This window comes from Martes martes (genome assembly GCF_963455335.1).
Source record: "Martes martes genome assembly, chromosome: 12".
Classification (NCBI taxonomy): domain Eukaryota; kingdom Metazoa; phylum Chordata; class Mammalia; order Carnivora; family Mustelidae; genus Martes; species Martes martes.
Genome location: NC_137900.1, coordinates 424,637 through 438,519, shown reverse-complemented (window position 1 = coordinate 438,519; position 13,883 = coordinate 424,637). Strand labels below are relative to the sequence as shown.

The 13,883-nt window shown below is 46.7% G+C and overlaps 1 protein-coding gene across 1 annotated transcript in view; it reads left to right on the top strand.

Moving 5' to 3' along the window:
• LOC308353667 (contactin-associated protein-like 3) overlaps positions 1-13,883 on the top strand; it is a gene marked incomplete at its 3' end in the record, with an annotated part of 131,814 nt that overhangs the window by 75,304 nt on the left and 42,627 nt on the right. The window contains exons 9-10 of the mRNA XM_080820646.1: positions 2,861-2,967; positions 6,931-7,050. Coding sequence (XP_080676772.1) covers positions 2,861-2,967; positions 6,931-7,050 — 227 coding nt within the window. The remainder of the gene's footprint in view (positions 1-2,860; positions 2,968-6,930; positions 7,051-13,883) is intronic.

Sequence of the window (13,883 nt, the reverse complement as noted above, 5' to 3'; positions counted from 1 at the left end):
CCCAGTTTTTAATTGGTTATTCATTGCCCTTATTGTTGGATTTTTAAAAAGTTTTATCTATATTTTGGATATCCATCCTGTGTCAAATATGGATTTTGCAAAGACAGTATTCAAGTCTGTGGCCTCTATTCTCATTCCCTTAAGTTTTAAATTTTAATGAAGCCTGAATTATCAATTTTTTCTTTCATAGACCATATCTGAAAAGTCATTGCCATGCCCAAGGTCAGCTAGATTTTTCTCCTGCGTTCTCTTCTGGGAGTTTAACAGTTTGGTATTTTACAATTAGGTCTATGATCTAAGTTGAGTTAACTTTAAGTTCTTTTAATCTGTAATTGAAAAGCAGTTGACATATTGTATTAGTTTTAGGTGGACAATAGAGTGGGTCAGCCATTACATACATTGTGAAACACTCACCCTGAATGATGTCATTGCCACGTGTCACCACACAAACTCACTATAATATTATTGACTATATTCTCTATGCTGTATTTTTCATCCCTGGCATTTATTTTATAACCGGAAGTCTGTACCTCTCAATCCCATTCACATGTTTTGCCCTTCTCCCCTCCCCCATCACCTGGCAACCACTAGTTTGTTCTCATATTTATGAGTCTGTTTCTCTTTTTTATGGTCTTGTGTTTGCTCATTTGTTTTTTTTTTAGATTCAACATTCAAATGAATTCATATGGCATTTATCTTTCTCCATCTGACTTATTTCACTGAGCATAATACCTTCTAGGTCCATCGGTGTTCCATCAAATAGCAGGATTTCTTTTATGGCTGAGCAGTCTACCGTTGTGTGTTTATATACCACACCTTCTCTGTCCACCCATCTGTTATGACTACTCGGGTGGATTCCATGTCTTGACTGTTGTAAATAATACTTGCAATAAACATAGGGTGCATATATCCTTTTGAATTCATGGTTTTGTTTTTCTTGGATAAATACCCAGAAGTGGAATTACTGGATCATATGTCATTTCTATTCTTACTTTTTTGGGGAACTTCCATACTGTTTTCGTAGTTGATGCACCAGTTTACATTCCCACCAACAGTGCACAAAGCTTCCCTTTTCACCACATTCTCCCTAACACTTGCTATTTCCTGTCTTTTTGATACTAACCATCCTGAGCAGAGTGAGATGAGATCTCATCGTGGTTCTGATCTGCCTTTCCCTGATGATGAGTCATGAACATCTTTTCACATGTCTGTTGGCCATCTGGATGGCTTCTTGGGAAAACATCTGTCCAGATTCAGTGCTCATTTTTTAATTTGTTATTTGTTTTTCTGATATTGTGTTATATCCACTCTATATATTTTGGTTATTAAACTCTTATTGGATATATCATTTGCAAATATCCTCTTTCATTCAAAAGGTTGCCTTTTTGTTTTTTGATGGGGCAAAACTTTCTGAGTTTGATGTAGTCTCAATAGTTTATTTTTGCTTTTGTTTCCCCTGCCTGAGGAGGCATATCTAGAAAAATATTGCTAAGGCTGATGGGCAAGGGTTTACTGCTTATGTTTGCTTCTAGGAGTTTTATGGTTTCAGGTCTCACATTTATGACTTTAATACATCTTTTTTTTTTAAATGTTTTTTTTTTAATTTTTTATTTACTTATTTGACAGACAGATCACAAGTAGGCAGAGAGGCAGGCAGAGAGAGAGGAGGAAGCAGGCTCCCCACTGAGCAGAGAGCCCGATGTGGGGCTCGATCCCAGGACGCTGGGATCATGACCCGAGCCGAAGGCAGAGGCTTAAACCACTGAGCCACCCAGGCGCCCCATGACTTTAATACATCTTGAGTTTATTTTTGTGTGTGGTGTAACAAAGTGGTCCAGTTCCATTCTTTTGCGTGTGGCTGTCCATTTTTCCCAACATTCATTGAAGAGACTGTCTTTTCACCACTGTATGTTCTTGCCTCCTTTGCCATAGATTAATTAACTATACGACCGTGGGTCTATTTCTGCACTCTCACTTCTGTGCCATGGATCTCTGTGTCTGTTTTTGTGCCAGTACCATACTGTTTTGGTTACTGTAGCTTGGCGGTATAGTTTGAAATCTAGAATTATACTTCTAGCTTTGTTCTTCTTTTTCAAGATTGTTTTGACTATTCATGGTCTTTTGTGGTTCCATATAAATTTTAGGATTTTTTTGGTTCTAGTTTGTGGAAAGCACTATTGGCCTTTTGATAGGGACTGCATTCAATAGGTAGATTGCTTTGGGCGGTAGGACGTTTTAACAATACTAATTCTTCCAATCCATGAGCGTAGCATGTCTTTCTGTCGGTTTGTGTCATCTCTGGTTCCTCTCATCAATTTATTATAGTTTTCCAGGTACAGGTCTTTCACCCCCAAACACTTTTCTGGCCCCCGATGTCTCAGTTTGCTAACGCCCCATTTGTCAGAGCAGGTCCCATGCCCAACCCAGGTCGAAGAAGGCCAAGCCTCTCGGTGGGAGGATCTGCAGGTCCCACTGCAAGGACATGGAGGCCGGGAGGGGAACAGGTGCAGCTGGCCGCCTTTGGCCTTTGCTAACACTTGGTCTCTCAGATCATGGGTGAAACCAATCTTGCCTTATTTGTGAAAAAGCAAACACATTTTTTTTTTTGATAGAATGTAATGTGTAAAAAATTGATCTGCTGCCAATCTAGAACAATTGGTAGCATCTAGTGGGTTTCTTATCTGTGGTGGGTACTGCATTAGGAAACCTTCTTGACAGACCCAGCAGGTTTTGTCCATGGTCTCGTTTTTCTCCCGGAGGCCCTGTCGGTACCATGTTTCACTGTAGCAGGTTAGCGCTAAGACACGCATTTTCTCCTGACCGAACGTGGGGATCAGCCGGTGTATCTGTTCTCTTGCAGGTGTTTGCCCAGCTACTGTGAACACGGGGGCGAATGTTCCCAGTCCTGGGACACCTTTGACTGTGACTGTGCACGCACTGGCTACACGGGCGCGACCTGCCATTCCCGTAAGCCTCACACCTCGTCCCAATTTCCGTGCGGTTCCTTTCCCTTTCCGTGACGTGGTGTATGTGTCTGTATCTGTGCAACCGTGGGGTGGAAAACAACAAAACCAGCAGGTATTTTAGAGACTAATTTGTGTCTGGTTTGGTTATTTATTTATTTTAGAGGTGGGGAGGGGCCGGGGGAGAGGGAGAGAGAGAATCCCAGCCCTGTATGGAGCCCGACATGAGACTCGATCTCATGACCCTGAGATCATGACCTGAGTTGAAATCAGGAGTCAGACGTTTAACTAACTGAACCACCCAGGTGCCCTTGTCTGGGTTATTTTTAACCAATTTTATTTCCTAGTGATGTTACGACAGCTTACGGAAATCCATAGTATCACATAGGATAGGAAAAAGTAAAATAAAATAGGAGGCAAAGGAAGATAAGTATAGGAAGATAAAATGTAACAAAAAGTGAAAAAACAAGCTCCCCTCCCCCCAATACAAAAAGCAATCTAGATGGTGTGATGGTGTTACTTGTTCTGTTCCTTGGGTTGGACCCAACTTTGGTTCTCAAGTCCTGTCTGGCAAAGTAAAGAGGACAAAGTACCGATGGTCAGTATTTATAAAATCACACGGGGAGAGACTCTGGAGGAGCACAGGATGGGAAATACCATGGGGGGTTTCTAGATGTCAGCCAGAAGCCAGGCAAACGTTCAGGTCCCTTGCAGTCTTGGTGCTCTTTGATGACGGTGGTGGTTTACACACTGGGGACTTACCGCATGCCTGTGGGACCCTCACTCTGTCTAGTTCTGCACGTTTCAACTCCTTTAACCCTCAGAACTGCCCTGGAAGGTAAGTACTTTATTTTCCACACTGTGCGCTTGAGGAAAGACAGAGGTCATCTCCTTTGACCGTGGTGGCACCGCTGCCAGCGAGGGCTCTCGACCACCTCTCCATCCCATTTCTTCCACTTCGAATGGAAGGTGAACACGGGGGAATTATTTTCTCAATTTCACAGCTAAGCACACTTTATGGACCCCTAATTCATTGCCACTAGAAGCTCACGACAGAGCCCCGAGATCCTCACTGCTTTCTAATTACTAGCTTTTGTTGTCTATGTTTTTATTCTACTTTTTCCTTTTTTTGTGTATCAGTGACATCTCTTTTTTAAAAAATTTATATATTTTTATTCCAATTCCATTCATTAACACGTAGTGTATTATTAGTTTCAGAGGGAGAGGCCAGTGATTCATCCGTCTTCTGTAACACCCAGTGCCCATGCCATCCCATGCCCTCCTTAAAGCCCATCACCCAGTGACCCATCCCCCCACCCCTTCCCCTCCAGCAACCCTCGTTTGTTTTCATGAGGATCTCTTATGGTTTGTCTCCCTCTCTAATTCCATCTTATTTTATATTTCCCTCCCTTCCCTTATGCTCTTCTGTTTTGTTTCTTAAATTCCAATTTTGAGTGAGATCACATGACGGTTGTCTATCTCTGATTGACTGACTTCACTGAGCACAATACCCTCTAGTTCCATCCATGTTGTTGCACATGGCAAGGTGTCCTCCGTTCTGATGGCTGAGTAACATTCCATTGTATTTTCACACCACGTCTTCTTTGTCCATCCGTCTGTCAGTGGACGTCTGGGCTCTTTACCTGGTTTGGCTACGGTGGGCATTGCTGCTATAAACATTGGGGTGCACGTGCCCCTTTGGATTATGACATTTGTATCTTCCAGGCAAACACCCAGTAGTGGAATTTCCGGGTCACAGGGCAGCTCTATTTTCACCTTTTTGAGGAACCTCCGTACTGTTTTCCAGAGTGGCTGCCACCATTTCTGAGTCCCTTCTTTTGTAGCATGTCTCCCGTCTCTGGGCCTTTAGAGAGACAGCATGACATGAAAATTCACCAAGCAAAGCATGGATTGTCCTGTATCCAACCTTAAGTGAACTGAACCTCGGGGAAGCAGGCATCAGGGCTGGGGTGAGGAGGCCCGGTCCCCAGCCCAGGGGTTCTGCAGAGGAGCCCGGAGGCTCTGCAGACAAAGGGAGGTCGCTCACCCCCCCAAAATCCCATAAGTTCAACCAGAGCAATTTACCTGCATCTCTGTTTACTATTACGGTGCCAGGTAAGAACTTGCCGAGGCGACTGTCTGGAAGGGGCTGGGCATCTGGGCAGTCTGAGGCTGGGTGACTGGTCTAGAGGTTCAGCTGGGAATGGGGTGGCCTCCTGCCTACAGTCTCTGCCCATCACATCGAGCAAGGTGTCCTGCACAGACTTAATGACTAAGGCACCGTTGCTAAAGCGTTACCAGTAACTCTGATTCAAACATTCAAACAGCTCTGAGTGAAAAAGTCCCAAGTGTCATAAAAAACGGTCTTTCACTCGTGCCTCCATCATTTGACTTGGTCGAACGACTGAACTGACTTTACTGTGATCCTCTGTCTACCGAAGTGAAGGTGGGAGAGTTCCAGAGCCGCAGGAAGGGATCAGAGACGATGAGATTTGGGTGTCAGGGTCCAGCGAATGTGTCTGCATTCACACGTACAGCAGGTGTCTTCCTAGTGTTTCCTTCTCTGCCTCTGGTCCGAGGCAGGCCCAGCCCCAACCCAAACGTAACCACCATTAGCACTTTGCGTCTGCCCCACTGGACACTCTCCTAGGCAGTTATGAGCGTATTTATGTATTTGCAGAAACACAAACATGAGTGGGCAAACTGCCCGCATGTCTGGGAAAGCAATCCGTGTTGTCTCCGTGGCCATGAGAGTGGATGGCGGTGCTAGGTGTGGGACAGATGGGGGCCAATCTAATCTGACACACTGACACTCAGCCATAATTTATAAAAGAATGTCATGTTTTGCAAAATCCTTGGGAAGGCAGACATGACTTTGATCTTCTTCTTCTGTGAGAAAGGAGAAAATCCCTCTGCCCTGGCTGCCCTGCCTCCCGTTCTCCCGGATTCTCTTCACTCTTCAAAAGAGGCAGACTTTTAAAAGGTAGATAATTCAGTGAGCTTAGAATGGTGTCTGTTCTCCACCCACACTCGCCCCCTCTGTCCCTGCTAGGATCACTCCGCTCTGTGGCTCTGGCCTGGCCACTTGCGGGTCTGTGTCAATGTTAGTCACTTGCCTTGTGATAGCAAAACATTTATTGCATGTATAAAAAATTCAACTAAGGGGGCGCCTGGGTGGCTCAGTGGGTTAAAGCCTCTGCCTTCGGCTCAGGTCATGATCTCAGGGTCCTGGGATCGAGCCCCGCATCGGGCTCTCTGCTCAGCAGGGAGCCTGCTTCCCTTCCTCTCTCTCTGCCTGCCTCTCTCCTTACTTGTGATCTCTGTCAAGTAAATAAATTAAAAAAAATTCAACTAAGAATCGGGATATGTTGAAATTACTGAGAGATATTTCATGTATATATATATATATACATATATATATATATTTTATTTCAATTTGCTTGAATAATCATTTGTGAAGCATCTCAGGAAATTTCCTTTTAAAACACACATTATAAGTGGAGTGAAGGAGAGTTGCTGATTTATAAAACTCCTCTGGAAAGTAATGTATTGCACAAGTAGATCGTTTTAAGTAAACAGAGGATGTAATTACTGAATAATTTAATACATCAACGTGGTTATTAGATAATAACAGATCACTTAGGGAGATAAAGCCATTGCACTTCCAAGGCTTAGATATCATGGGGCAGAATCGGAGATAGCGGGAGGCCAGTTACTGTGGTTTTGGAATGAATCTTGTTGCTAGAGCTGGCAGGGTTCATATACAAACGGTGATAACCTCTTAAAATCTTTCGCTCCAAGTTTCAGGGTCTTCATGCTGCCTGACTGACACAGGGCAACACTCCCCTGGAGAAACCGTCCCACAGAGCAAGGCAGAACGAGTATCACTGGGGAAAGCATCCCATCACTAAGGACAGGGAGGGATCCGTCCCACTGCAGCCCTGTCTGAGACCCCTGTCCTTTGCAGCTCTGTTCGAGCAGTCCTGTGACGCCCACAGGCACAGAGGGGACTCCTCAGGGTTCTACTATATCGATTCAGACGGAAGTGGCCCGCTGGGACCTGCTCTCGTGTACTGCAATATGACAGGTACGCTAATGATACGCTTTATTGTGCCCGTTAAGCTCGTGTGATTGGTTGCTGTGTGCAAAACCACAAGGTTTAGCTCCGTCGAGGAACGTGTGTGTTCCTGTGTAACTATGTATAAGCAGTATTTCATTTTCCCTAGAAACCCAGTTATACATGGTGGATGGATACAGGTGTGTCGTAGGCAAGTCCTGCAAAGGATCAGTGCGTGTACCGTGGTGAACGACAGCTACCTGTGTACTGATGCAACTTCGGATGCCTCCTTTAACCTGTGTGTGTGTGTGTGTGTGTGTGTGTGTGTCGGTGGCCACATCTTCTCTTCTGTGCTCACGTCACATTTCACTAGCAGAAACAACCCTCCTTTACAAACTTCCCGTGCTACCCTGGTGGTGTGGACCTGGCGGGGACTTTCACAACCTTAGAGTGTGACCTTGCAGAGTCTGAGACACTGGTCAGAAAAGAGTCAGCTGTAAATGGTTCTCAGGTAACCCTAATCGGGTTATAATTTGCTTTCTTTGCTCTGGCTATATGTCACCCCGATAGGGTTGCAATTTCTAGATGGAAGGAGCCATTTATGGGGGAATTGACAATGGCGGTTCGTGACAAGCTGGAAGTTCTGCTGTGGTTTCTACACCTACTCTCACTCCATACACAAAATCTGAGCACTTTGGTGATGGTGAATCTAGTGTTGATCTGAATTGGATCAGTTATATCTTCCAGCCCCCAAACTACCCCCAACTTTGCATTGGATGGATGTATGACTGTTGGGGGCTTTGGGGCAAGCATCTTATCATAGAAACTGACCAAAACACTGCAACAGGATAAGAGGCAAATATATTGACTTACTTTACCGGAAGGTATGTGCAGTGTTAAGTATGTAAGGATCTTTCTACATATCCTGGGCTCCAGCGGTTGTAACAGGCCTTCAACTTACTCAATTTCTGCTTTGTTTTCATGGCTCAAGTGAATGCCAAGAACAGAGAAAGCTAAATAAAGATGCTGGCATCCCAGTAATACATTCTAATTTTATCAATCACATGTCTAATTACCACAGAAGTCTAGGACCTATTAAAGATTTTCATATATTTTGTCCTATAAGCAAAGTTCCTTATACACTGAAAAATTTTGAGATCTGGAGAAAAGTGAAAATGATCCCAGCTGGCACATTGCAAAGGTGAGTAAGTTTTCAATGACTGAAGTTGTTTTCTTGATAATCAACTGCTGGCAGGGTTGGTAAGCCTGAGGTCACCTTTATTAAAAAAAAAAAAAAAAAGACATTTGCTGCCAAAAGGCGTGACAGGCAGCTAACTGCCTGATTGTCTGCAGTGTACGGTTACAATAAAAGAAAAATAGTTTAACACGCAGGTGGACACGTGGTCCAGGCTTCCCCAGGAAGCTTTCGTCGTGCATATTTATAAAGTGCCTTTGGAATGTGCCGCTGGCTCATAGACACTTGTTTTAATACGAATTTCCTAACATCGCTGACGTGTTTTGATGGTCTGTCATTGCTGCTGCCTTTTCAGAGCGAGCCCACTAGCAGAGGGAAGAGTAGTTATGGTCAAAGTGCGAAGAGAAAGCAAGAACAGAGCTCAGGTTTTGATTCTGGGTAACACGAGAAACTATCTGATGACATATAAGCCAGGGTTTTGTTTGTTTTTTATCCTCGAGGCAAGAAGGAGCCTCTAGGGGCAACTGGGTGGCTCAGTGGGTTAAGCCTCTGCCTTCAGCTCAGGTCATGATCTCAGGGTCCTGGGATCGAGCCCCGCATCGGGCTCTCTGCTCTGCAGGGAGCCTGCTTCCTCCTCTCTCTCTGCCTGCTTGTGATCTCTGTCTGTCAAATAAATAAATAATTAAAATCTTTAAAAAAAAAAAAAAAAGAAGGAGCCTCTAATAGGTAAAATCTCTTGGCCAATTTATATGAGAAGAAGGCCTCACCGACTGTCTCCTGAGGATGCGAATCACTTTCCTCCCAGGCCTGACTCGAAGGAATGTCCAAGTAATGCCCCACATTGAGGAGTGGAAAAAACAGTGCCTCCCAACATGGAGCTCCTGTGTCCTCAGTACCCGCCCTGCGCTGGGCACGGCGGTAACCGCGGCAGGGAGCGGAGGAGAACACTCCCCACCCCCTGTGTGCGGTGCGCAGGTCTGTGCGCAAAACCAGAGCCCTAAGAGCTGCTGCTGCAGCAGGTGGCTGGTGCGCGGGGGCAGGTGCCGTGACGCTGACTAAGGTGGGGGCGGGCGCACAGACCGTGGATGGGGGAAGGGTCACAATTTTAAATACAGCCATCCGGGGAAGCACTTAGTTTGACAGTTAGGTTTGCTTCCAGAAAACCCGAGCAAGCTTCCAAGCAGAGGGAGTGCTCCTGGGATCCTAATATGTTGGACAGATGTGGGGGGAGGGGGACCCGAGGAGGACCCTCGAGTCACACTGCTGGGAAGTGACAGGTCCAGGACTCCCACTGGCAGAGCAGTTGGGGCTTTCGACTACCAGGCTGTGCCAGGCAGGAGCAAGGAGACCCCTTAGTGGGGATGGGGTGGAGCAGGTGGGAGTGGAGGAGGGGAGGGAGTCGGGGCCGAATCCATGGACCAAATGTGGCTGGAGGAAGACAGGCTTCTGGAACGTCTTCCATGTTTGCATCCGAGCTCCAGAAGGACGGTGCAGGTATTAGCAGCAGGGAAGAGGCAGGTCTGCAGAGGAGAGCAGGATTCCCGCAGTGACTACGTGAGGTTGCGTTTCCAGCTGTGTGACTAGTTAGTGGGGACCTGTTGGTCATAAAAACAAGTGCAGTGTGTCATCTGAAAGCCCGCTGGGTAGTTAGAATCTCCTCGGCAATACGAACTTCTAGAAATAAATTTTGGTGAGTGACTTTACACATTAAGTGAACAGACCAGCAGGATCCCCTTTGCTTTGGGGTGGCTGGTGGACGCTGTCCAGCATCCCACGGCAACATGGGCCGTCTCTGGGTCCCCACACCCTTGTCCACTGTCCACAGAAGGGCAGCTCTGCTCTCAGCGGGATCGGGCTCTGCGGCAGCATCCCAGGAAAAGCTGTGTTTTTATGAAGCTCCCTGAGAAATTCGGAGGTACATACAGATTCAGAAGCCGTGGCCACGGGGCTTGGATCTTTGGTTTCGTTGGCACAGCCTGCCCTGTGTCCACCAAAATTAAAATGGAAAGAGGGCAAAGGGCATCACGGAAAGGAGAAATAGAGCCGATGCAGCTGTAAAATTCGGTGCCACCGTTCATTTCTCGGTCCAGGCCACGGCTCCGTTGCTCCATTTGTAAACTTGGCTATGGTGGAGTTTAAGGAGCATCCGCGAGGGCAGCAGAGTGGCTCACGTGCACTCAGATAATACTGAAGGCGTGGATTCTGTAAGTTAAACATCTTCCAAACTCTCTAACTTAATCTTGGAAAGTCTTAGAGCTTTAAAGCGTGCATGTGCGTGTCTGTGTGTGTAGGAATTCGTGAACGTTAGGGGTAAGATTTAATGATTGATATTGCTGTATGTTTTTATTATCAGATAACACTTAACAACCATGTACGCCTTCATATTGCTTTGCAAATGACCAAGCAAAGTACAGATCATTGTCTCACAAGACCTTTTGGGTAATTAAGTTTTTAGAGAAGTTTCTAGCTGCCTTTCATAAAAGAAAACCCCTAAGGTTGGTATATTCTTATTCTATGTGATGAATAAGTGGCATAAAGTTCCATGAGTTAGGGTTGAGCTGGAGCATGGAACACGCACATGTGCACACAAATGCACACACGCGTGCGCACACACACACACACACACACACATATCCTGCTTTGTTAGAAATACTGCGGAGAGGATTTCCAAATAATGTTAAATGCCCAGGGTTTTTATGAAACTCAAAGCCATAAGGAAAGCGCCATGCTAAAGACAGAGAAATGCAGAGCCAACTCAAAGACGACAAATATTTCTAGAAGCTACACCGCGAAGTTTTTAATCAAAAGTTTAAAACAATCCAAGGTGATCCAGGAAGGAACCAGAGTTACAGTCCCATGCGGTCCCCCAACAGACCTCGTTGTGACAGTGGAAGAACTAAGATCCCGGCCTTCTTCTCCCGGGAGGGAAATATTTCCGCTGCAAGGCCACCTTCTCCATGAAGCTACCAGGCCCGTGGACAATTAAGTATTCTTTAATTATTATAAACAAATACTCACACTTGGAGAAACATGCAAAACACAAAATTCTAAAGCAATGGCTACAAGTATATACTTGGTAACAGCCTTCCAAACTCTGGTGCCAGAATATACTCTGAATATACTCCATATAAATTTTAGTATCTTTAGCATAAAAGCAACCAAAACAAAAAATAAACTATTTTGAAGGGACTGTTTATGCAATTTGTTAACAGATCGATCCCCTTCCTATGCAGAAGAGACAGAATCTAACTTCATTGATGGCGGGATGAGAAACGTGAGCTCGATGGCTCTGCCCGCGGGGACAGCGGGGCCGTCTGTGCCCCTGGGAACTCCCCGCAGTGGTCCTCTGATGTGTTCCTAGTCATGCTCCAAACACTGGTCCCCAGACACGGCACCGTGGGAACACTTGTCTCAGGGAGGAGATGGCATGAAGGCGGAGCTATGACTCCGCATCAGATTCATAAGGGTCAGCAGGGGCTCGAGGAACACGCCGAGGACACGGTCAGCTCCACACCTGCCCGCTGCCCCGCTCAGATCCTATTCATCAACTCAGCGTGTCCGTGACCCAGCACGTACCATGGACTCTGCCATGCTTGTGCTGACCGAGCCACCGTGTTTCTTAAACAGCCTCCTCCTTCCCATGACAGAAATTGCGAGTGGCCTCCAGCCGGCGTCGTGGCAGGATGGAGGGCGGCCATTCAGCTGCTTTACATACTCTCCCATTAATTTCAAAAGGAAATTCTCTGCGGAACGGACACCTGTCAGGGCACCTGCTGTGATTTTTATGTCCGTGGATTTGTATGGATTTTCGGTTTCTTTTGCCTCTGTCTTCCTGCAACAGCTTCTGTCTCAGCCCAGTCAACACCTCCCTCTCCGGTCAGATGTCCGATTCAGGCGTTTGGTCGCCCGTCCTCACCCCTGACCGCTGTGCCGCGGGCTTCCAGGGGCCACACCGCGTTTGAGTAAGAAGAGGAACGAACGTCTCTCGTTGACCTTCAGACGAGGGAGGGGGACAGATGGAATTCAGCTCACTGAACATATTATGACTATTATAGGTTTGCATTTGCTATTTTAAATATAGGCATACCTCATTTTATTGCATTTTGCTTTACTGAACTTGGATTCAGATCAAAAGGATTTGCCTTTTTTTTTTGAAACAAATTGTAGGTTTGTGGCAGCCCGGCGTGAAACAAGTCTACCAGCCCCATTTTCCAACAGTACCTGCTCACTTGGCATCTCTGTGGCACATTTTGGTGATGCTCACAGTATTTCTAGCTTTTTTGTTGCCATCATATTTGTTATGATGATCTGTGACCAGTGATCTTTACTGTTGGGGTTGTTTTCAGGCGCCATGAACTATGTGCATCCAAGACCGTGAACTTCATTGGTAAATGGCTCTACCGACTGGCCATTTCCTCACGTAGGCCCTCTCTGTCCTTGGGCTCCCTACTCCCAAGACACAGCAGTACTGAATTTAAGCCACCTCACAGCCCTACCGTAGTCTCTACGTGTTCAGCTGGAGGGAGAAGCTGCTTGCCTCCCACTGTCAACAAAGGCTGGACACGACGAAAGCTCAGTGAGGAAGGCGTGTTGAAAGCGGAGGTCCCTGATGCCGGTTAGCCGAGTGGTGAACCAAAGGAAAAGCTCCTGAAGGAAATTAAAAGTGCTGCCTCGGTGAACACACAAATGAGAGGAAAGTGACACCGCTTTATCGCTGATACAGAGAACGTTTTAGTGGATAAGAGGCCCAGCCAGCCACGACCTTCTCCTCAGCCAAAGCGGGAGGCCCCGGCTCTCTCCGGTTCTGTGCAGGCAGAGAGAGGGGAGGACGCGGCAGGAGCGAAGCCTGAAACGAGCAGAGATCCGTGCTTGAGGTTTCAGGAAGGAGGCCGCGTCCGTGGCTCGAAATTGCAAGGTGAAGCGGCACGCGCTGCCGTAGGAGCTGCAGCGAGTGACCAGGAGATCCGGAAGATCCGGAAGATCCGGAAGATGGAGAGCATTCCCGAAGGCGGCTGCCCTGACCAGCAGATTTTCAGGGTGGACACGAGAGCCTCCCACGGGAAGAAGGTGCCATCGAGGACTCTCCCGGCCAGACAGGAGGAGTCAGTGCGGCCTTCAGAGCTTCCCCGGACAGGCTCATCGTCTGGTCGGGGCCAGCGCGACGGGTGACTTTTAACGTGTGATTTATCATTCCTCCAGTCCTAGGGCCCTTCGGAATCACGGCAAGTCTCCTCTGCCTGTGCTCTGTGAACGGAACAGCGGAACCTAGACGACAGGACGTCTGTTCACAGCGTGGTGTACTGCGCGTTCTAAGCCCATTGTTGAGACCCGCTAAGGAAAAAAGGAAAAAGATGCCTTTCACGTTATCATCACTTACCGACTGTGCACCCGATCACCCCAGAGTTCTGATGGAGTCGGACAGTGAGATTTATGTTGTTTTCATGTCTGCTAACACAGCATCCGTTCTGCAGCCCATGGATCAAGGAGTCATTTCAACTGGCAGGTCATCGTCATTAAGAAATAACATTTCCTAAGGCTGTAGCTGCCCTGGATAGTGACTCCTCGGATGGACCTGGGCAAGGTCAATTGAAAACCTTCTGGGAAGGATTTACCTTCCTAGATGCCATGGAGAACATTCATGATTCATGGGGAGCGATCAACAGGTCAC